Source organism: Echinops telfairi, unplaced genomic scaffold (genome assembly GCF_000313985.2).
Source record: "Echinops telfairi isolate 266 unplaced genomic scaffold, ASM31398v2 ScPeMD7_7457;HRSCAF=8495, whole genome shotgun sequence".
NCBI lineage: Eukaryota > Metazoa > Chordata > Mammalia > Afrosoricida > Tenrecidae > Echinops > Echinops telfairi.
Window position 1 is genome coordinate 46096144 of NW_022111357.1, and position 20290 is coordinate 46116433.

Sequence of the window (20290 nt, forward strand, 5' to 3'; positions counted from 1 at the left end):
CGGAATCAACTCGATGGCAGTGAGTTGTATGGACGATCTTTTCTCAACACTTGTTCAATCTGTATGCGGAGCACAAACGTCTGAGAAACTGGATGCTAAGAAGTACCACGATTGGGGGAAGGCTTAGGAACGTCTTTCGAGACGCAGGTGACACAACCTGGCTTGCTGAAACAAGGAGGACTTGAAACACGTGCTGGTGAGCATCAGGGACAGCAGCCGGCAGTGTGGACTACAACTCCACGTCGAGAAAACCCAGATCCTCACACTGGACCAACAGACAACATCATGACCAGCGGACTGCAGCCGTCAAGGATTCATTCACTGCTTGATGGATCCGCAACCCATTCTCATGGGACCAGCATTCAAGAGGGCAAACAACGCATTGCATTAGGTAACTGCCGCACAAGACCTCTTTAAAGTGTCTAAGAGCAAGGGTGCCACGTTGAAGACTAAGGTAGCGCTTGATCCAAGCCCTGGGATTTTCACCGGCCTCGTGTGCACCTGAAAAGTGGGATTGAGAAGGAAGAGTGAAGAAGAGCTGATGTATCTGAAGGGTGCTCTTGGCAAAGAATATCGAGGGTGGCACGGACTACCAGGAGAACAAACATATCTGTCCTGGAAGACGTACAGCCAGGATGCTCCTTCGAATCGAGGGTGGCAAGACTTCTCCCACGTCTTTCGGACATGTGATCAGGAGACACTAGTCCCTGGAGAAGGACATTGCACTCGGCAAAGCAGAGGGGCAGTGGAACAAGAGGAAGCCCCTCACCCGGATGGACAGACCCAGTGGCTGCCACTGTGGGCTCACACGGAACCACAGCGAGGAAGGTTCCGTTCTGTTGTGCGCCAGGAGTTGGAACCCAGTCCGCTGCACCTGCTACCACCACCACCTGTAGGATTATACGGAGTGCAGCTAGGTGGGGTGGGGGTCGCTCAGGCCTTGGAGGGGGCGGAGCTTGGAGCAGAAGAGGTGGAAGAGAAGCCCTGCTGGAAGAGAAGGGCTTGGCCTTGAAGGGGTGATGTTGGGAGAAGGGGTCAGGGAGAGGCTCTGAGCGTCACAGTGGGATTTGGCCCACTCTAACCGGGGTCTCCACGCAGGAGAGGACAGGCCCTGGGTTTGAGTGAGATAGGAAGGGAGATAGGAAGAGAGGTGGGGTAGAGAGATGAAGGGGTGGGTGTACAGTGAGGACAGTGGGTGGGATCTCTGAAAGGGGTGAGTGGAAGGAGGTGGGGCAGAGAAGGAGAGGGTTGGGGGGGGCACAGTAAGGTGGGGCCCACGCCTCCCAGAGAGGGACTGGGGCTCAGCCCTGTCCCTCTCCATGCCTACTAGGCCCTCCAGCCCTTCTGTGACTTTCCTGAAATTGTGGACATTAGCATCAAGCAGGCCCAGCACATGGGCCCGGCCGGGGAGTCCCGTCTGGTCACGATCACCAGGACAGACAACCAGATCCTGGTGGGTGTGGGGGGGGCCCCTTCCCCCTCCTTCCTGGTTTCCCCTGGGGGTGAGGCAGGGGACCAGCCTCCCTGAACCAGAGCCGGGAGCTGATGGGAGTTCTGTGCGCAGGAGGCCGAGTTCCCTGGGCTGCCGGCTGCATTGTCCTTTGTGGCGCTTGTGGACGGCTACTTCCGGCTGACCACCGACTCCCGGCACTACTTCTGCAAGGAGGTGGCCCCCCCACGGCTGCTGGAGGAAGTGGCCGAGCAGTGCCACGGCCCCATCACGTAAGGACCTGGCCGGTATCTGCCGTCACCCTTACTGGTGCCCCCAGCCCGGCCACCGCAAGTCATTTCCCTTCTCGGCACCCAGGACAGGAGCAAAGGCACTCAAAACTTTGCCTGGTACACAGTTGGGGCCCCAGGAGCCTGGGGTCTCTCATCTGCTGGTCCGGTGCTGCTCCCCAATCTGACTTGTGGGCCCCCGGAGCCGTTTCCGGAGACAGACCGGGAGGGCTGTCATCATGTCCATGCCCCAGAGGAGGCTGAGTTTTGTCTCATTGTATAGATGAGGGAAGGGGTTGTTAGCCCATGGGCTCCCCCGCCCCGCCACCCCCGGAGTGATGGGGATTCGAACCTGGATCCCGCTTTCTCTCACTGCCTGTCTCTCTCTTTGATTTCCCTCCACCTGCTACTTCCCACCCACCTATCCCCACAGACTGGATTTTGCCATTGACAAGCTCAAGACCGCAGGCTCACTCCCTGGCTCCTACATTCTCCGCCGAAGCCCCCAGCACTTTGACAGCTTCCTCCTCACTGTCTGCGTCCAGGTGTGACCCTCTGGTTTCCCTCTCCGGCCTGGGGGAGGGGGCTCTTGCTCAGGGTTAGGAGGGCTATCTGGAGGAGGCGACCTGCAAGATGGGTCCGTAATTGCCTGGTGAGGAAGGGGAGGGAACAGCATTGTTGTGGGGGGAACAGTCTATGCAAAGTCCAGAGTCAGGGATGAGCTGGTGGTGCTTAAGGAAGAGGGAGTCTGAGGGAGGGTGGTGCCCGCTCTCCCTCAGCAACTCCTCCTCTCTGCAGACTCCCCTTGGTCCGGATTTCAAGGGCTGCCTCATCCTGCAAGATCGTACCGGAACCTTCTCTCTGTCTGGCCTGGGCCGGCCCCACGGCAGCCTCCGAGAGCTCCTGACAACATGCTGGGATGGGGGGCTGCATGTGGATGGGGTTGCACTGAACCTCACCTCCTGCTGCCCCCCCAGGCCCAAAGGTGAGCCTGGACCCTGGCTTTCTGGGTCAGTCGCAGCTTTGTGTGGCAGGTGGCAAGACGCGCAGGTCAAGCTGGTTGGTGGGCAGTGTGGCGTTGGCTCTCACTCAGTGCGATCCTGTGTTCAATGGAACGAAGCACTGCCCAGCCCTGCCCCATCCTCACCATCGTGGTTATGCTTTAAGCCCATTGTGGCAGCCACTGTGCCAATCCATTTAGTGGAAGGCCACCTTCTTTTTCCTTTGAGGGCAGGGAGGTGATGGGCTGCTCAGCAGTTCAAAGCTTCCTTTCTAGTGTCTCTCAGTCGGAATCAACTCAGTCGCAACGAGGGCTTCCTTCAGGTACAGCTGGATCTAGGTGCAGCTGCACCCTCACTGCCTTCAATTCTGACTCAGAGGACAGAGGACAGCTGCCCCTGTGGGTTTCCGAGGCTGTAACTCTTTAGAGAGCCTCATCTTTCTCCTACCAAGGACCTAATGGTTTTGAACCGCTGACCTTTTTGGTTAACAGCCCAATGTGTGACTCACTATGCCGCCAGGGGTCCTAGCTGCATCCTGGAGATGTCACCAAGCTTAGTCTCTCTCCGTCTCTTGCCTCTTGTCCTGGGTGAATTTTGCCCTCAAACTCCTTGGATAGGAGATGTGAGTTCTCCAGAACCTCTCCGGACCGAGTCCTGGCTGCCCCTGAGTTGTCCCTTCATTGTCACCCCTGCAGGGCCTCTTCCCTCCCTGTCTCTCCCCCAAATTCTGCCAGGGTCACCTCCAAACAGAGCCCCCGAGTCCTTGAGTCACAGCTGGCTTCTGGAAGGGACCCCCAAATGAACACAGGCAGTACTCCTTGGGGACCTCTCACCTCTGACCTCTCATTCCTCACCCCACCCCATTCTTATAGAGAAGTCCAACCTGATCGTGGTCCGGGGAGGCTGTAGCCTGCCTACGTCACCCCCCATTCAGCCCCAGGCCCAATGCCAGCTGAGCCAGATGATGTTTCACAAGATCCCCTCTGACAGCCTGGAGTGGGTAAGGGGATCTGGGATGGAACAGGACCGTGCCTCAGTTTTCCCCTCTGTAAAATGAGACCAGCACCTGCATTTTGCTTGGGCCAGAGTTTGGGGACTGGGATGCCCAGGAAGCCCTCTGACGGCTCCTCCCTCTCCAGCATGAGAACTTGGGCCATGGGTCCTTCACCAAGATTTACCGGGGTCATCGCCAGGAGGCGGTAGACGGGGAGGTCCGGGAGACCGAGGTGCTGCTCAAGGTGATGGACGCCAAGCACAAGAACTGCATGGAGGTGAGGAGGGCAGGCGGGGCGGTCTTTGGGGTCAGGGGCGTGGGCTGGAGAAGCGTCAGAACACAGGCCCTCAGAAGGACAGCAGCATTTCCAGACCTTGGGGCACAGAAGCCTGGCGGGATTGGGAGCGGACAGGGAGCGTCAAGGCGCAGGAGCGACCAGTGCAAAGGCTCTGGGGCAGGACTGAACCTGCCGTGTTTTCAGGAACAGCGATTAGGCCCAGTGAGCTCGAGGAGAGTGCCCTGGGAAAGAGGGGGCACGTGGGCAGAGATAGCTGCATCTGCTAGAACAGAGGTTCCTAAATTTCCTTGGCCTACGCCCTCGGTTAAAAGAACAATTGCTCAGCACCACCCCTCCAGCCATGAAAAGTGTCTGTGCTACAGACCCAGGTAGTTGCTTTTCCAGGGCCCCTGGATTGTTGTGGCACTCCTCTAGGGGGAGGTGTCACCCTTGAACCTCCCCCTTCTGGGTGAGAGACTCCAGGTAGACTCTAGGGGGAACACCCCTCCCCCCACAGAAGCCCTTCAGAACAGAGCGATGTGGGCAGTGATGACAGGCCCTAGGAAGCCTGTGGCCTAGGTGTCTCCTAGGCAGGCTTATAAGCAACCAGGTGTGGAGTCCCGGGGTGGAGGGACCCACACGTCTTCTCTCCCTCTCCCCCCCTCCCTCCCAGTCGTTTCTGGAAGCAGCGAGCTTGATGAGCCAGGTGTCCTATCCGCATCTTGTGTTGCTGTACGGCGTGTGCATGGCTGGCGACAGTGAGACACCGCCCCCACCCCCTGCTCCCGGCCCCGCCCCAGCTCAGATGGCTCCTCCCCTCCCTGAGCGGGGACCTGGCTGCCCATGAACGTCTCCCCATACTCATTCCTCCAGCAGCAGTCCCCACCCCCAGAGGAGTCTCAGGTCACACAGACCTGAGTGCCAATCTCCCCTTTGCCTGAGCTCCTTCCCCAAGCCTTTCCCACAGCCCTGCAGGTCAGCCCCTCAGAGTGGGAGCCCAGATGGAGAGACCTAGAGAGGGAGGCCATCACAGCCGGACCTTGAAACCCGCGCTGGAATTCCCCAGGAGGAGAAAGGAAAGTGGAGGGCAGACCGAGACAGGCTGGGGGTGGGAGAACTGATAAGGCAGCACAGGGAAGGGCCAGAGGGCCGAAGAAGCTGGCAGAGAGGCAGTCAGATCCGCCTGGGGGCTGGACTACAGAGGATCCAACAGGATGCCAGGAGTCTAGGAAGGGTCTGGGCAGGAACAAGTGGCCTTTGGAAGGATGAGTGAGAGTGGGTTAGGAATTGGCAGCGTCCTGAAAATGTGGTGATGGGGGATGAGGTGGTCAGGGGAGAGAAAAGAAAACAACACCCCAAAACCCCTCCCCAAGCCAGACTTACTGCCACGGAGTCAATGACAACTCGTAGCGGCCTTGTAGGACAGGGCGGAACTGCCCCTGTGGGTTTCCAAGGAATGGCTGGTGGTTCTGCACTGCCCACTTAGCGGTTGGCAGCCCAGTTTGTCACCCACGATGCCACCAGGGCTCCCAAAAGTGAGAGGCAAGGATCATTCGGACTTAAGGAGGGGGAGAAAGAGGGATGTTGTCGGTAGAGGGTCCATCCCACAAAAAGAACTGGAGAGGAGGTCGAGAGAAGAAGCGAGCGTGGTACCTTGCAGGCATTTAGGGGAGAGTTGAGGATTGCAGAGAGAAGGGAGGCAGAAAGGTGGACAGGTGTTACGATGCAGCTGCTGGTGGGGAGGGGCGGCAGAGTCGGAGCTGAAAGTTCGAGTGACCCCTCAGTTTGGGATGGGGACAGAGGGTGCTCAATGCAAGTCTAGTCCAGCCTTCCATCCCCGCCTTTCTGCTGCCACCAGGCATCATGGTGCAGGAGTTTGTGCACCTGGGGGCGCTGGACACGTACCTGCGCAAACGTGGCCACCTGGTGCCAGCCAGCTGGAAGCTACAAGTGGTCAAGCAGCTGGCTTATGCGCTCAACTACCTGGTGAGTGTCCCTCTGCTTGCGCCCTGCTTCCCTGCTCACAGGGAAGGATTCCTCTGGGTGGAGTCAGGCTTTGAAGTAGAGATAGGAGTTGGTGAGCATATCAGGGGAAGGCTTTTCAGGCTGAGGGAATGGCATCTATACAGGCCGAGAGGTGTGAGAGCACAAGAAGGGAATCACCGGTCATCAGTGGTACCTGAAGTTGGAGAGAATAGTGGAGGGGACATGGGAGCTGGGGCCTTGAAGATTGAGTAGGAGTTCAGCAACAGGAGAAAGGGAAGAGCACCTATTAGGCTGAGAGAACAACCTGGGCAAAGGCCTACTGGCCGGATGTAACACATGCCCTGGGAACCATCGAGCAGTTTGTTGGCAGGGGAAGGAAGCGAGAGAAGCTCATGGGACATGGGAAGAGTGGGCAAGGTCTGAGTCAGACGGACCTTTAAATGCCAGGCTGAAGACCTTTGCGTTTGTCCTCAAGGCAAAGGGGAGATTTGGGAGATGGACACAATTAGGTCAGCATGGGAGCTGGACTGCAGGGGGCTAGATAGGAGTCCAGGAGTCCAGGGAGGATGCTGGAGCATGGTTTGAGCAATACTAGATGGGTTTTGAAGGATGTGTAGGAGTTTGCCAACCAGCAGATTCAGTCCTCAAATGCTCCTGTGTCCTGCCCATTTAGGAGGACAAAGGCCTCCCCCATGGCAATGTCTCGGCCCGGAAAGTGCTCCTGGCTCGGGAGGGGGCTGATGGAAGCCCACCCTTCATCAAGCTGAGTGACCCCGGGGTTAGCCCCACAGTGCTAAGTCTGGAGAGTAAGTGCCAGGGGGCAGCAGAGGGCAGAGCCCCATTGGGCGGGGAGGTAGAGCCCTGACCACCTTTCCCTTGCGTCCAGTGCTCACCGACCGGATCCCCTGGGTGGCCCCCGAGTGTCTCCAGGAAGCCTGGACGCTCGGCTTGGAGGCTGACAAGTGGGGCTTTGGTGCCACGGTCTGGGAGGTGTTCAGCGGGGTGCCCGTGCCCATCAGTACCCTGGAACCCGCCAAGGTCAGAGCTCCCCACCCGGCATTGGCCTTGAGAGCCCCCATTTGGTAGAAGGGCAGACTGAGGGCCAGCGTGGGCAGGTCTGGCTCCAGGTGTGGCCAGCCCCACTTGTCACCCTTAGAAACTCCAGTTCTACGAGGACCGGCGGCAGCTGCCAGCCCCGAAGTGGACGGAGCTGGCCCTGCTGATCCAGCAGTGCATGGCCTATGAGCCGGGGCACAGGCCCTCCTTCCGGGCTGTCATCCGAGACCTCAACAGCCTCATCACTTCAGGTGCTCACAGGGTGAACGGGGTGGGCAGGGGTTACCCAGAACTTAGTCACGTGATCATGGTGCACCATGGTGGTGGCTGGCAGAAGGGTGTCTCCCTGTGTTCCAGCTCCACAGGCACAGGTTGTGCACTGAACCTATGAGTTGCACAAAGCTGAGCCTGCCATGGTGCACAGAGAGGGTGATGCGGCAGATAAAGGTCACACAGCCCGTCAGGCCAGGAGCCCAACCTGGGGTGAAATGTGCTGCTCATCTCCTGCTTGGCCCCTCAGATTATGAGCTCCTCTCGGACCCCTCGCCTAGCGCCCTGGCCCCCCGTGAGGGGCTGTGGAGTGGTGCCCAGCTGTATGCCTACCAGGACCCCACCATCTTCGAAGAGAGGCACCTCAAGTACATCTCACAGTTGGGCAAGGTGAGGAGGGAGCAGTCGGCATGAGTGGGTGGGGTCTTCCCCGCTCCCACACCAGGGTGGGATCTCTCCAGGGTGGGAGGGGCAGGGTCCACACGAGACCTGCCTTTGCCCAGGGCAACTTTGGCAGCGTGGAGCTGTGCCGCTATGACCCTCTGGGCGACAACACGGGCGCCCTGGTGGCCGTGAAGCAGCTGCAGCACAGCGGGCCAGACCAGCAGAAGGACTTCCAGCGGGAGATCCAGATTCTCAAAGCGCTGCACAGCGACTTCATCGTCAAGTACCGGGGTGTCAGCTACGGCCCTGGTGAGCCACTTCCCGGACAGGCGAACGGAGGGCGCTCTTGAAGTCCCGGTCCTCAAAGGACTGTCTGGGAACACCCCCAGGGTGCCAGTGCCAGGCCTGGCCCCACCCCGGAGTCAGCTTGGGCAGACTCTTCACCCCCCACCCTATCCCCCCACCCCGGAGCCTGTTTCCCCTTCTGCAAAGTGGGTCATCACGAGCTTTAAACAGATCCATGGAGGTGGACGCAGGTGCTTCAGAGATATTAGGGATCAATGTCCCTGTCGCCGCCCCACTTCACCAAAACAGCAACGCCGCCGAGGGCCGGAGGGAACCCCCTGTGAAAGGGGGTGGTGGTGGTAGTGGTTGAAAGGGCAGGCGACCTGGAAGGGCCCTCCGAGGTGACGCCGCCCCGCCCCCAGGCCGCCAGAGCCTCCGCCTGGTCATGGAGTACCTGCCCAGCGGCTGCCTGCGCGAGTACCTGCAGCGGTACCGCGCGCGCCTGGACGCCGGCCGCCTGCTCCTGTACGCCTCGCAGATCTGCAAGGTGCGCGGGCGGACGTGTGGGTTGGAGGTCTAAGGTGGGCCAGGGGGTTCAAGTCAGAGTTAGGGCTCCGCCTCATGTCGGAAGCTTGTTTGATGGGTCCGGGTGGGCGTTGGGATGGGATTCCAGGGCAGACCCGGATCCCCTCTGCTCCTCAGGGCATGGAGTACCTGGGCTCCCGCCGCTGCGTGCACCGCGACCTGGCCGCGCGCAACATCCTGGTGGAGAGCGAGGCGCACGTGAAGATCGCCGACTTCGGTCTCGCCAAGCTGCTGCCGCTGGACAAGGACTATTACGTGGTCCGCGAGCCAGGCCAGAGCCCCATCTTCTGGTGCGGACTCTACCCCGACCCACCGCCCCATGGCTCCGCCCCCAGGCGTGGCCCCGCCTATCACCTCTAGGAGCCCTGGGGGCATCATAGGTCACGTGTTAGGCTGCTAACAGTTAGGTCGGCAGTTCAAATCCAGTAGCCACTCCGTGGGAGAAAAAGGGCGGCTTTTCACTCCTGTAAAGAGCTCCTTTGGAAAACTTACGGGGACAGTTCTACCCTGTCCTATAGGGTCGCTACGAGTCAGCATTGACTTGATTTCAGCGAGTTAAAAAATTTTTTTAATCACCTCTGCTACATTGTCCCAGCTACCTTAGTCTAGACAGCCACCGCCTATCTTTTCTGGCGATCGCCTAGCCCTCCCCTCTACTCCCCGCCCCTTTCCCTAAGCCCCTCCCCCGACTCCTCCCACACAATTATCACAGTCCTGGCCACGCCCACCTAGCTTCCCGTTCCCCACCCTCTTGGCCCTGCCCGCACCCCCACAAGCTTGGAGGCTCTCCCCATCTCACAGCCAGAGAAATGGAGACCCCGGGCAGGCATTGACTTCACTGACCCCCCAGCTCAAGGCTGACCCCTTCCGCTGTCAGCGACCCCAGGCCTGTCTGTCCCCTTAGGTACGCGCCGGAGTCCCTCGCAGACAACGTCTTCTCGCGCCAGTCCGACGTCTGGAGCTTCGGGGTTGTCCTGTACGAACTCTTCACTTACAGTGACCGGAGCTGCAGCCCCTCGGTGGTGCGCCCCTCTGCACTCTTCACATTGTTGCCTCCCAGTGGGAGGGACCCCGGAGGGCCCACCCCCACCCATGGCTGACCACTCCTCTCCATCACAGCCCCCCTCCCCACTGCTTCTCCTTGCAGGAGTTCCTGCGGATGATGGGGTGTGAACCGCAGGCCCCTGTCCTCTGCTGCCTGCTGGAGCTGCTGGCAGAGGGCCAGAGGCTGCCTGCACCCGCTGGCTGTCCCACCGAGGTGAGCCCTGTTTCCTCCATGGGCTCAGGGGTCTCTGGGCTCCACCCTCTGTTTCTGGGGCGTCCGGCCAAGGGGATTCTGGTCTCCACTTGGCAGCTGGCTCACTGAACGCAGGCCTCAACCTTGCTCAGAGCCTCCGCTCACCCAGCTCCAAAGTGAGACTAACACCCCATTGGTGGGTATTGCCCGGTCAGGTGGAAGGGCAACGGGGAAGAGGAAGACCTCGATGAGGTGAATCCACACGGTGTCTGGGATGAGCTAACACATCAGAACACTTGTGAGGATGGCACAGAACCAGGCTGTTGCCTGCTCTTGTCCCTAAGTCCCTCTGATTCAGAACAACAATTGCTGGTCGTGGTGTCAGAGTAGCTAACACCAATCGCCCGCTGGCGCTCAATCGACCAATAGGCGCTCAATCAACTACTCACAACTTGCATGGGAGTGGCTGGTCTTTCTTAAGTGGATTCATCCAGCCCACAAACTTTCATTGAGCGCCCACTGTGTACCAGGCTCTGTGCTGGGTGCGGGAGCCAGGCAGGGGCCAGAACAGACACTCCTGTGGGAATTATTATCCCCCCAAATCCCCCAAGCCTACAGCCATCGAGTCAATTCCAATTGCTCCCCTAGGGTTTTCCAAACTATTGATCCGCAGTGGTAGGCAGACAGCTCCAACTTTCTCCCACAGTGCAGCTGTGGGGCTTGAACTACTGACCATGTGGTGAGCAACCCGGTGCACCACCGGGGATTCTGTCTTGGGTGCTTTCACATTGGTTTTGACTCCTAGGCACCCCATGTCCAGTCGAGTAAGACACTGCCCTGCCCTGGACCATCCTCACAATCCTTATGTTTGAGTCTGTTGTTGTAGGCACTGTGTCATTCCTGTTTTTCACTGACCTACTTTCACCACGCATGATGCCCTTCTCCAGAGACTGGTCTCTCCTGAAAACATGTCCAAAGTACGAGAGGCAAAGTCTTGCCATCTTGCTTCTAAGGAGCATTCTATTTCTTCAAATCTGTTCATTCTGCCAGCAAACCAAAGCATATTCCATACGCTTCGTCAACACCCTAAGTCAAAGGCATTGATTCTTCTTCAGTCATGCCCCGTCATATCCGGCTTTTATGTGCATGCAAGGGGATAGAAAGCATCATGGCTTGGCGCAATCGTGCCCTCGTCCTCAACATGGCCTGTTCACTTTTTAACATTTGAGTCATTTGCAGCAGACTTGCCCAATGCCATGTCATTTGACCTCCTGATGGCTGCCCCCATGGCCGTCAGGGGTGGGGCCAAGGGAAATGAAATCCTTGCTAATTTCTATCTTGTCTCTGTTCATCCTGATGGTGCTTATTTGGTCCCGTGGTGAGGATTTTTTTTAATGTGTATACTGTAGGTTGTAGTCCTTGATCTTCACCCGTAAGAGCTTCAAGCCCTCTTCACTTTCAGTAAGCAAGGTGTGTCCTCTGCATACCGCAGGTGGTTCAGGAGTCTTCGATCCTGATGCTATGACTTCATCCACACAGTCCGTTTTCTCAGATTATCTGCTCAGCATACAGATTGAAGGAGTATGATCAAAGGATACAACCCTGGCACACACTATTCCTGATTTTAAACCACACAGTATTCCCCTCGATCTGTTCCAACCACTGCTTCTTGGTCTAGGTACAGGTTCTGCATGAGCACAATTAGGTGCTCTGGAATTCTTTTTTTTTTTAATGATTTTATTGGAGGCTCATACAACTTTTATCACAATCCACACATACATCAATTGTGTAAAGCATATTTGTACATTCGTTGCCATCATCATTCTCAAAACATTTGTTCTCCACTTAAGCCCCTGGCTTCTCATTCCCCCCACCCCTTTCCTCCCTCCCTCCTGAACCCCTGATAATTTATAAATTATTATTTTGTCATATCTTACACGGTCTGACATCTCCCTTCACCCACTTTTCTGTTGTCCGTCTCCCAGGGAGGAGGTTATATGTAGATCCCTGTAATCGGTTCCCCCTTTCCACCCCACCCTCCCTCCACTCTCCCGGTATCACCACTCTCACCACTGGTCCTGAAGGGATTATCTGTCCTGGATTCCCTGTGTTTCCAGTTCCTATCTGTACCAGTGTGCATCCACTGGTCCAGCCAGATTTGTAAGGTAGAATTGGGATCATGATAGTGGGGGGGGGAGGAAGCGTTTAGGAACTAGAGGAAAGTTGTATGTTTCATCGTTGCTACACTGCACCCTGACTGGCTCGTCTACTCTGGAATTCTTATGCTTCATATATATATATTTATGATCCACACAGTCAATGCCTTCATGGAGTCAATAAAACACAGGTAGATATTCTTGACAATATCCTCTGTGTTCAGCCAAGATCTATCCAGCATCAGCATTGCCATTCCTCACTCCGTGTCCTCTTCTGAATCCAGCTTGCTTTTCTGGTGGTTCTCTGTTGATGTGCCGCAGCAACTGCTTTTGAGTTACCTTCAGCAAAATTGTACTGAAGTGTGATAGAAATGATATGTTGGATAATTCCCACATGCTGTTGGCTCACCTGTCCTTGCAACGACCATAGATGTGCATCTCTTCCAGTTGCTTGTCCAGTAGCCATCTTCCAAATTTCTTGGCATAGACCAGTGAGCACTTCCAGTGTTGAATCTATTTGCAGAGCTATCTCGATGGGTGTTCTGTCAATTCCTGGAACCTCAGTTTTCGCTAATGACTTCAGAGCAGCTTGGATTTTTTTTCCTTTGATAGCACCAGTTCTGGATCATGTGTGACCTTCTGAAATGGTGGAACATTGACCAATTATTTTTGGTATAGTGACTCTGTGTACTCCTTCCATCTTCTTTGGATACTTCCTGCACCATTCAATTGTTTGCCGATAGAATCCGTCTATCTTTCAACTCAAGGCTTGAATCTTTTCTTCAGCTTTTTCAGCCTGATACATGCTAAACATGCTTTCCTCTTTCCCCCACTAGTTACAGGCCTCTGCACATTTCATTATCATGCTTTACTTTGTCTTCTCACACTGGTTTTTGAAGTTTGCTGTTCAGCTTTTACTTAATCATTTCACCCACTTGCTTTAGCTGCACTACATTCAAGAGCACGTTTCAGAGTTTCTCCTGATGTCACTTTTGGTCTTTTCTTTCTTTCCTATCTTTGAAGTGCACATTTTTGCTTTCTTCATGCCTGCTGTCCTTGATGTCATATCCAGCCATCAGTGTTCCATGTATCAGATCTATTCTTGATCCGATTTCTAAATTCAAGTGGGTTATACTCAAGTCTACGTGACAAGCCAACCACTAATGCCAAAGATGAAGAACTGGAAGATTATTTGTCTCTCACGGAGTGGTTTCAATTTAATTCAAGTTTCAGCTTGAACTTGCGTATAAGCAACCGATGGTCTGTTTCACAGTCCGCCCCTGGGATTTGTTCTGTTATTGAACTTCTCCATCACCTCTTTCTGCAGATGGAGTTGAGTCCTGTGTTATGCCATCTGGCAAGATCGATATGTATTGTTGCTGTGACATAGACGGAGGGAAAAGTATTGACAATAAATAGGTCTTTGATCTTGAAAAGTCCTGCTCCATTTCTATCACCAAGTCTGTATTTTCCAACCACCACCTTCTTGTTAGGCGTCCAGGTGGCGTAGTAGGTTACACAAGGCCAGCAGTTCAAAACCAGCAGGCAGTTCTGCAGGGTAAGGATGAAGCTTTCTGCGCCCTTAAACATTTACAGTCTCAGGAATTCCAGAGGGCGGGCATGAGTCGGAACGGATGCTTTGATAGGGAGTTGAATAACCCTTCTTGGTTTCCAACATTCGCATTCTAATCACCAGTAATTATCAATGCATGTTTGATCAATTTCAGGCTGCAGAAGTTGGTACAACAGATAAACCCCAAACCAACTCCAGTGTTTTCGTCTTTGGCATTCGTGGTTGGTTGGTGAAGTTGAATAATAATTGCATTAACGGGTCTTCCTTGTAGACATAGGGACATTGTCCTATCACTGGCAGTGTTGTCTTTTAGGATAGCGCTTGATGTGTTCTTTCGACAGTGACTGTGACCATATTTCTGTCCAATTGGTCAGTGAGCACAGAGCAAAAGAGAACGTTCCAGTGACAAATACATTGAAGGGGTTAACGGGGCTGTGGCAGAGAATGACACGGTGGTGATGGGGTGTTTCTTAACGGTGGTAACACCTGAGATGGGTCCTGAAGAATAAGAAGGAGCCCCTCCCCCCCCCCTCAAACACACACACCATGGGGAGAGCTGGGTGAGACCATCTGCAGTGGAGGGACTGGCAGTTGCAAAGTCCCCGAGGTGGGAACACAATTGACAGTCAGACAGAAGCTAATGTGGCTGCAGTCGAGCCAGGGAGAAGGGCATGGAGCACAGTAAGGAAAGGGTTGAGATGTTGTTCCAAGAGCCAGAGGGGGTTTTAGAGCAGGGGAGCGATGGAGGGTGGAGGGGGTCTCATTTATGTTTTAAAACTAAAAATGGGAGCACCTTCTTCCTACTGCTTGGCCATGGCCCCTTTGCCTCCCCACAGGTTCATGAGCTCATGAAATTGTGCTGGGCCCCCAGCCCACAGGACCGGCCTTCCTTCAGCACCCTGGGTCCCCAGCTGGATGCACTGTGGAGTGCAAGCAGAAGGTAGTGACCAGGGCCTGGGACGGTGACTTCCTGGCTCATTCCGGTGTCGGTGTCGTGTGGAACCCTCCTGCACACGGGCCTCTGGGACCCGGTCTCCATGGCCTGGATTTGTGACCTCAGGCTGGGAGCCACCCTCTCTGGACCTCAGCGCTTCTAGGAGTGACCCCTGCTTCACAGCAACCTCTACGGAGTGAAGGACATTGCATCGTGCAGGTGCCCCTGGCTTGAAGAACAAGAGGGTCTTGCAATCTTTGGAATTTGTACAGTTGCTTCAAGGCAGAAGGCTGGCGGGAGTCTCCCAAACCCACCTGGCACTGACAAGATGACCCGAATTTAAGTCCCGCCCATCTGCCCCACAAGCGGGCCCTGAGTTTGCAGCCTTACTTAGCTAGTGACGCTGTAGCAGACGTAGAACAAGTGGGTGCGGTGGCTTTAATAAACAGTTGTCTACTTCTCCCAGGTTAGGAAGCGAGGCCTTGGCTCTAGGGGAGGCCTTTTCTCTTTGTGGGTACTGGGTTTCTCTTTGCGGGTCCTGCGCTTGTTTCCAAATTCCTTGGGGAGCCTCCCACTCCCCCCAGTGGTCGATCTCCTGGCGGTATGGTATCTCTCTCCCCCACCTCCGCTTGCTGGCTAGCTTGTTTAATCTCTTTCCTATCTCAAAAGATATGGACCCAAGGCACATCCTACCCTCATCAGGTCTCGTTCATAAGACAAAGACAACCCTTTCCTGAATGTGATGAGGGTTCCAACACACGGGGAGGGGGTGGGGGTGGGGGGCACAATTCCATCCATGACATGAACATTCACGGAACCTTCTGTCCTCGGCTCCAGGGTTCCCCTCGCCTGTCTCTGACGAGCCAAGACTAGCAGCAGCCTTCGGTTGGAAGCTCAGTCTCCGGTGGCCCGTGTGTCTGGATTGGTGTAAGGGGTCAGCGAGGCTGGGGTCCAGGTGTGATGCTGATTGCACCCGAGGGCCCTGACCTTCAGCTCTCCCACCTGCCCAGCCCTTTCTGTTCTGACCTTCAGGGTCGTGTGGAAGCCTTGCAGGAGCTTTGCAGGGAGTCCAAGGAGGGAAGGCATTTCCAGCAGATGACGACAGGTCGAGGGTGAGCACTCAAGGATGCAGCGGCTAGGAGAACCCAGTGTTCCGCCATCCTGTGTGCTGTGCAGCTGTGGGGAAGTGGCCTCCCATCTCTGGGCCCCAGTGCCATGGCCTGTAAAGTGGGTCGAGCAACATGCTGGGCCCCTGGCTGTACAGAGTCCACCTCTTGAGGCATTCCACTTGAAGTGGCGTGTACAGTCAGTCCCTGGACCAGGTCAGGTCCCACTGATGCTCCTCCACCTGTCTTGAAGCCCTTTCTGCCACTTTGGTCACCCCAGAAAACTCTTACTCAGCCTTTAAAACCCCAGTGTTCATCTCCCTCCTATCTTCCTCGGTCTCTTCCCCTCCCCCGGCTCTGTTCTTCCCTGCAGCCCACCCTGATGCCAGCTCTGGAGATGTCTACGTTCAGCTCTTTCTCCCGCTGCCTGGGTGGGGCTCCTTGAGGGTAGGATGGGCACAGAGGGGGGGGTGGGAATGGTTGTTGAATGAATAAAGGAATTGGTTGGACAAGATGGTTGGTTGGACATGAGGCAATGGGGAACCTTGGAGAACGTGGGAGCAGTGCAGAGTTGTGGTTTGGGCTTCAGGCTAGAAAAGTCTTCATGGCTGTCATGGAGACTCTTGACAGCCAGAGAACGATCCTGGGGTAGCTGGATTCCTCTCACCCCCGCCTCCCCTTCCCACACCCTCGCTCCCAATCCCCGTTTCCCCAGTCCCCGCTGCTGTAAGTGGCTCTGTGCTGGGGGAGCTGATTACAGGTCCTCAGAGGCTGGAGGGGATAGGCCACTCTGAGACGTCAGAGGGCAAGGTCGAGGGTGGGCTGGATGCCACTGTGGCCAACGTCATCAGGGACTCAACCAGGCCCCCAGCCATGTCCCTCGCCCAGGACTGCTGGTGACTGGAAAGATATGGAGGATGACACAAATGGGTAGAGAGGCAGACAGAGAGAGAGTTGAGAATAAGGAACTGAAAGAGACACTGAATCAGAGAGAGCCAGAGAAAGAGGAAGGGTTAGGGAGGGAGCAGAAAGACCGAGTGAGAGAGAAATAGAGACCCGGAGAGAGAAGGAGAGAGATTGACTCAAGAGAGAGAGAGAGAGAAGTATCAAGAGAGAACCAGGGGGAGGGATGGAGCAGTAGGGAGACTGAGATCTCTGTGGAAAGGTGAGCTGGTTTGGTGCAAGGGTCCCCTTGCCTCAGGTTGACGCTCTTATTTCCTAGCCTCAGTTTCCCTGTGACTGAAAATAGTCCTAGCCCCTCCCCACCAAAGGCTGAGCAAACCCTGGGCTCTCCTCAGGACCCCGTTCACTGCCTGGCAGCCCCAGAAGCCCCTAGTTCCGGCAGCCAGAGGTCAGGGCTTGGCCTTGGGGAGCGTAGGTCTCTGCTCGTATGACGTTGGGCGCGTCTGGGACCTTGTCAAAGCTTGTTTCCTTATCTATAAAATCATGGGGACCCCTGGTTGGGAACTTCACTGCATCTTTTGTGCTGGGTTTGTCTATGTCACCTCTTTGAAATGCTTTAAAAAAAGATTTTTTAAAAAGATTCCTGGCCCCCTGATCTCAGGGAGAGGTAGAGCCAAGGTGTTGGACTGGAGAGAAGGACCCTCCATCTGACCTCATTCTTGGCCTTCTGGAATGTTCTGTCCCTCCTTCTAGGCTCCCAGCTGGGGCGTTCAGACACCTATAACAGGAGTCTGGCTGCCTGGCTTTGCTTGTTGCCATGCATGGGCTCTGCTGCTGTTGCTGCTGCAGCCTGCACCCATGCCCAAGCCTGAAGCAATGTGGTGCCCACTTTGTGTGCACGCGTGCGCGTGTTGGTCCCTGGAGTCTGGGCAGCAGTGGCCCATGGTGACTGCAAATGGGAGCCCATGGCGACTGGGAATGGGAGCCCAGGGGTAGGGTGGGGCAGAGGCACACAGGGACACGCACTCACCTGGGGTCAGGGTCCCTTGAAAATGAATAGGATGGGGTGGGATATAAAAAGGCTGTTCCCCAGGTCGACTCCCCCAAATATAGATGTTAGACCTAGGACACTGCTTGCAACTAATGGTAATGGATTATCAAGTTATCTCCCTGAAGACACCAGCCATCCTGAGCAAGCAGACCCCACTGTTTCTCCCAATGGGCAGGCTCACTCCCTGCTGTGGGGGACAGTGGATGGCCTCCCCTGAAAGCTTAGGCTAAATAAAGTCTCCAGCTCTAGGGCAATCCTCCCACTTTTGTCACATGTGTACCCCTCCCCTTCCTATTGTGTGTACAGTGAACCCTCGTTTATCGCGGTTAATCGGCTCTAGGCCCTACCGTGATAAATGAAATTCCGCGAAGTAGGATCCCTTATTTGTAAATCAAATATTTTCGTAGTTAGAGCATAGAGGACATGAAAAACCACCCTTTAGTCACCATTACACTCATATTACCCAATTTATTAAACGAAAAAGGGAAAATACAGTAAAACATTTTGGACGTTACAATTATAATTTATTTATTATATTATTTATGGCATCTAGTTTACAGTATTACATATTTCACATACAGTATTATTATACATAGTTCTTACAAATACTGTAATCAATAGCCTATGAAATGACTTAAGGGATGTACTCTACAGGTGGGTCGCCGTCTTTTTCCTCTGAAGGAGCGGGTGTAGGCAGTGGGTGCTGTTACCCAAAAACCACGATAGAGTGAAGCCACGGAAGTCGAAGCGCGAAGTGGCGAGGGTTCACTGTACACCCCTAGATTGTCCCCCTCATTACAGCATTACCTATAGTGCAACCTTTTCCTGTGATGTATGTCTTTGCCTGTAGTTAGGGGGCTTGCACACCCCCAAAAGATATATAAGCCTTGGTTAGCAATAAATCACTCTCTCCTGACCTCTCGGCCTGAGCTGTGTGTGGACCTGGCTGTTGAGATCATGGCCATCCGGGAGGTGAGCAGGCTACCATGAACGTGTCTGACTTCTTTATTTCACTCTCTTCTCTCTCTCTCTCTCTGACTTTACTGTAATCTTTACTTATCATCGCTGTACAATCGCACCTATCGGATCCGCGATGATTTGTTAGGGGCTGGCTCCCTGACAGGGCGGGGAGGGTTCTGGGCCCAGCCCTTCTCTGATCTGGCTCTGGGTGAGGCCTAAGCAAGGCAGAGCGGGGTGGTGCTTGGTGGGGCTCTTGAAAATGCCTGTATTTTGGTCTTCGTGGATGTTCTGGTTTAAATTGTGCCCTTTCAAAATGTGTGGTAGACCCTGGCCCATGTCATCTGTCGCCATGGAATCGGTTGACTCTCAGTGACCCTAAGGTCAGAGTAGAACTGCCCCGCAGGGTTTCCAAAGCTCTGAATTCTGGACCACTGCCACATCCTTCTTCCCAGAGGCTGGTGTTGGGAGATCCAACTGTCAGCCTTCCCATCAGCAGCCGGTCTCTTTAACCACCGCCATTTGGAAACAACCCCAGCACCAACCGCCTGCCATCTGGAGAAGGCTGACTTCTAGGGCCCACAGACAGAGCAGAGCCGCTCCCTAGGGTCTCCGAGGCTGCACACCTTTCTGAGAGGACAGAGCCATCTCCTTCGCTCATGAAGCAACTGCCGGGTTCCAACGCTGACCCACTGCAGCCTCCTGGCTCCCTGGGTCCTAGAACTAAGGTGGAAAGGTGTTTGGGCATGGGTTTTCTTGACGACGTTCAGGAGGGGTATTAGTGGAGGATGCACCCATCTTCTTCAAGGCACAAAGGGGCAGATGAAGGCTCAGGAAGCAAGCAGAGATGGCGGTGGAGACTGCCACCAAGGAGCCAAGGGAGAGAGCGGAGAAAATGGATTTGTGCCTGTGGCTGGATTTAAAGATTTGGCATTCAAATCGTGCTCACCTCCATGGCTGAGCTTGGGGGCCTGTCCTCATGGTTAGAAGCCCACTGTGCCAGCAAGGCTCCAGATGGGGTAGCCACGACTGGGAGTTGATTTGACTGGCTCTAATTAAAAATTTTTAAAAAATAAATCATTTTATTGGGGGCTCTTACAGCGCTTATAACAATCCATACATCAATTGTATCAAGCACATTTGTACATATGCTGCCATCATCATTTTCAAAGTATTTTCTTTCTGTTTGAGCCCTTGGTATCAGCTCCTCTTTTTTCCCTCCCACCCTGGTGGGATCTTATTTTCATATCTCCCCCCGCCCACTGTCTCCCTTTGCCCACATTCCTGTTGTTCATCTCCCCTGGGGGGGGATTATATGTTGATCATTGTAGTCGTTCTCCATTTCTCCCTCTTCTACCCCCACCTTCCCCCTACCCTCATGGCATCACTATCCCATTGCTGTTCCTGAGAGGTTTATCTGTCCTACATTCTGTGTGTCAAGAGCTCTTATCTGTACCAGTGTACATGCTCCGGTCTAGCCAGATTTGTAAGGTAGAACTAGGGTCATGATAGTGGTTGGGAGGGAAGCGTTACAGAACTAGAGGAATGCTGTCTGTTCCATCGGTGCTATACTGCACTCTGGCTGGCTCATCCCTTCTTTGTGACCCTTCTGTGAGGGAGTGTTCAATTATCTACAGATGGGCTTTGGGTCTCTACTCTGACCCCCATCATTTACATTGATATATGTTTATTTTAAGTCTTCGGATGCCTGATACCTTATTCCATCAACACCTTGTGATCACACAGCCTGGTGTGCTTCTTCAATGTGAGCTTTGTTGCTTCCCTGCTAGATGGCTGTTTTCAAGCCTTTAAGACC

At 54.7% G+C, this 20290-nt stretch overlaps 1 protein-coding gene across 1 annotated transcript in view; it reads left to right on the plus strand.

Annotated features, from left to right (window-relative positions):
* The window catches only part of JAK3 (Janus kinase 3), a 17601-nt gene extending 3134 nt beyond the window's left edge, over positions 1–14467 (plus strand). Inside the window, exons 6-23 of the mRNA XM_004698137.2 lie at positions 1331–1453; positions 1565–1722; positions 2153–2264; positions 2518–2704; positions 3593–3720; positions 3860–3991; positions 4665–4749; positions 5850–5977; positions 6651–6783; positions 6864–7015; positions 7134–7284; positions 7554–7693; positions 7807–7996; positions 8395–8519; positions 8675–8847; positions 9462–9579; positions 9705–9815; positions 14360–14467. Coding sequence (XP_004698194.1) covers positions 1331–1453; positions 1565–1722; positions 2153–2264; positions 2518–2704; positions 3593–3720; positions 3860–3991; positions 4665–4749; positions 5850–5977; positions 6651–6783; positions 6864–7015; positions 7134–7284; positions 7554–7693; positions 7807–7996; positions 8395–8519; positions 8675–8847; positions 9462–9579; positions 9705–9815; positions 14360–14467 — 2454 coding nt within the window. The remainder of the gene's footprint in view (positions 1–1330; positions 1454–1564; positions 1723–2152; positions 2265–2517; positions 2705–3592; positions 3721–3859; positions 3992–4664; positions 4750–5849; positions 5978–6650; positions 6784–6863; positions 7016–7133; positions 7285–7553; positions 7694–7806; positions 7997–8394; positions 8520–8674; positions 8848–9461; positions 9580–9704; positions 9816–14359) is intronic.
* Positions 14468–20290: the final 5823 nt, after the last annotated feature.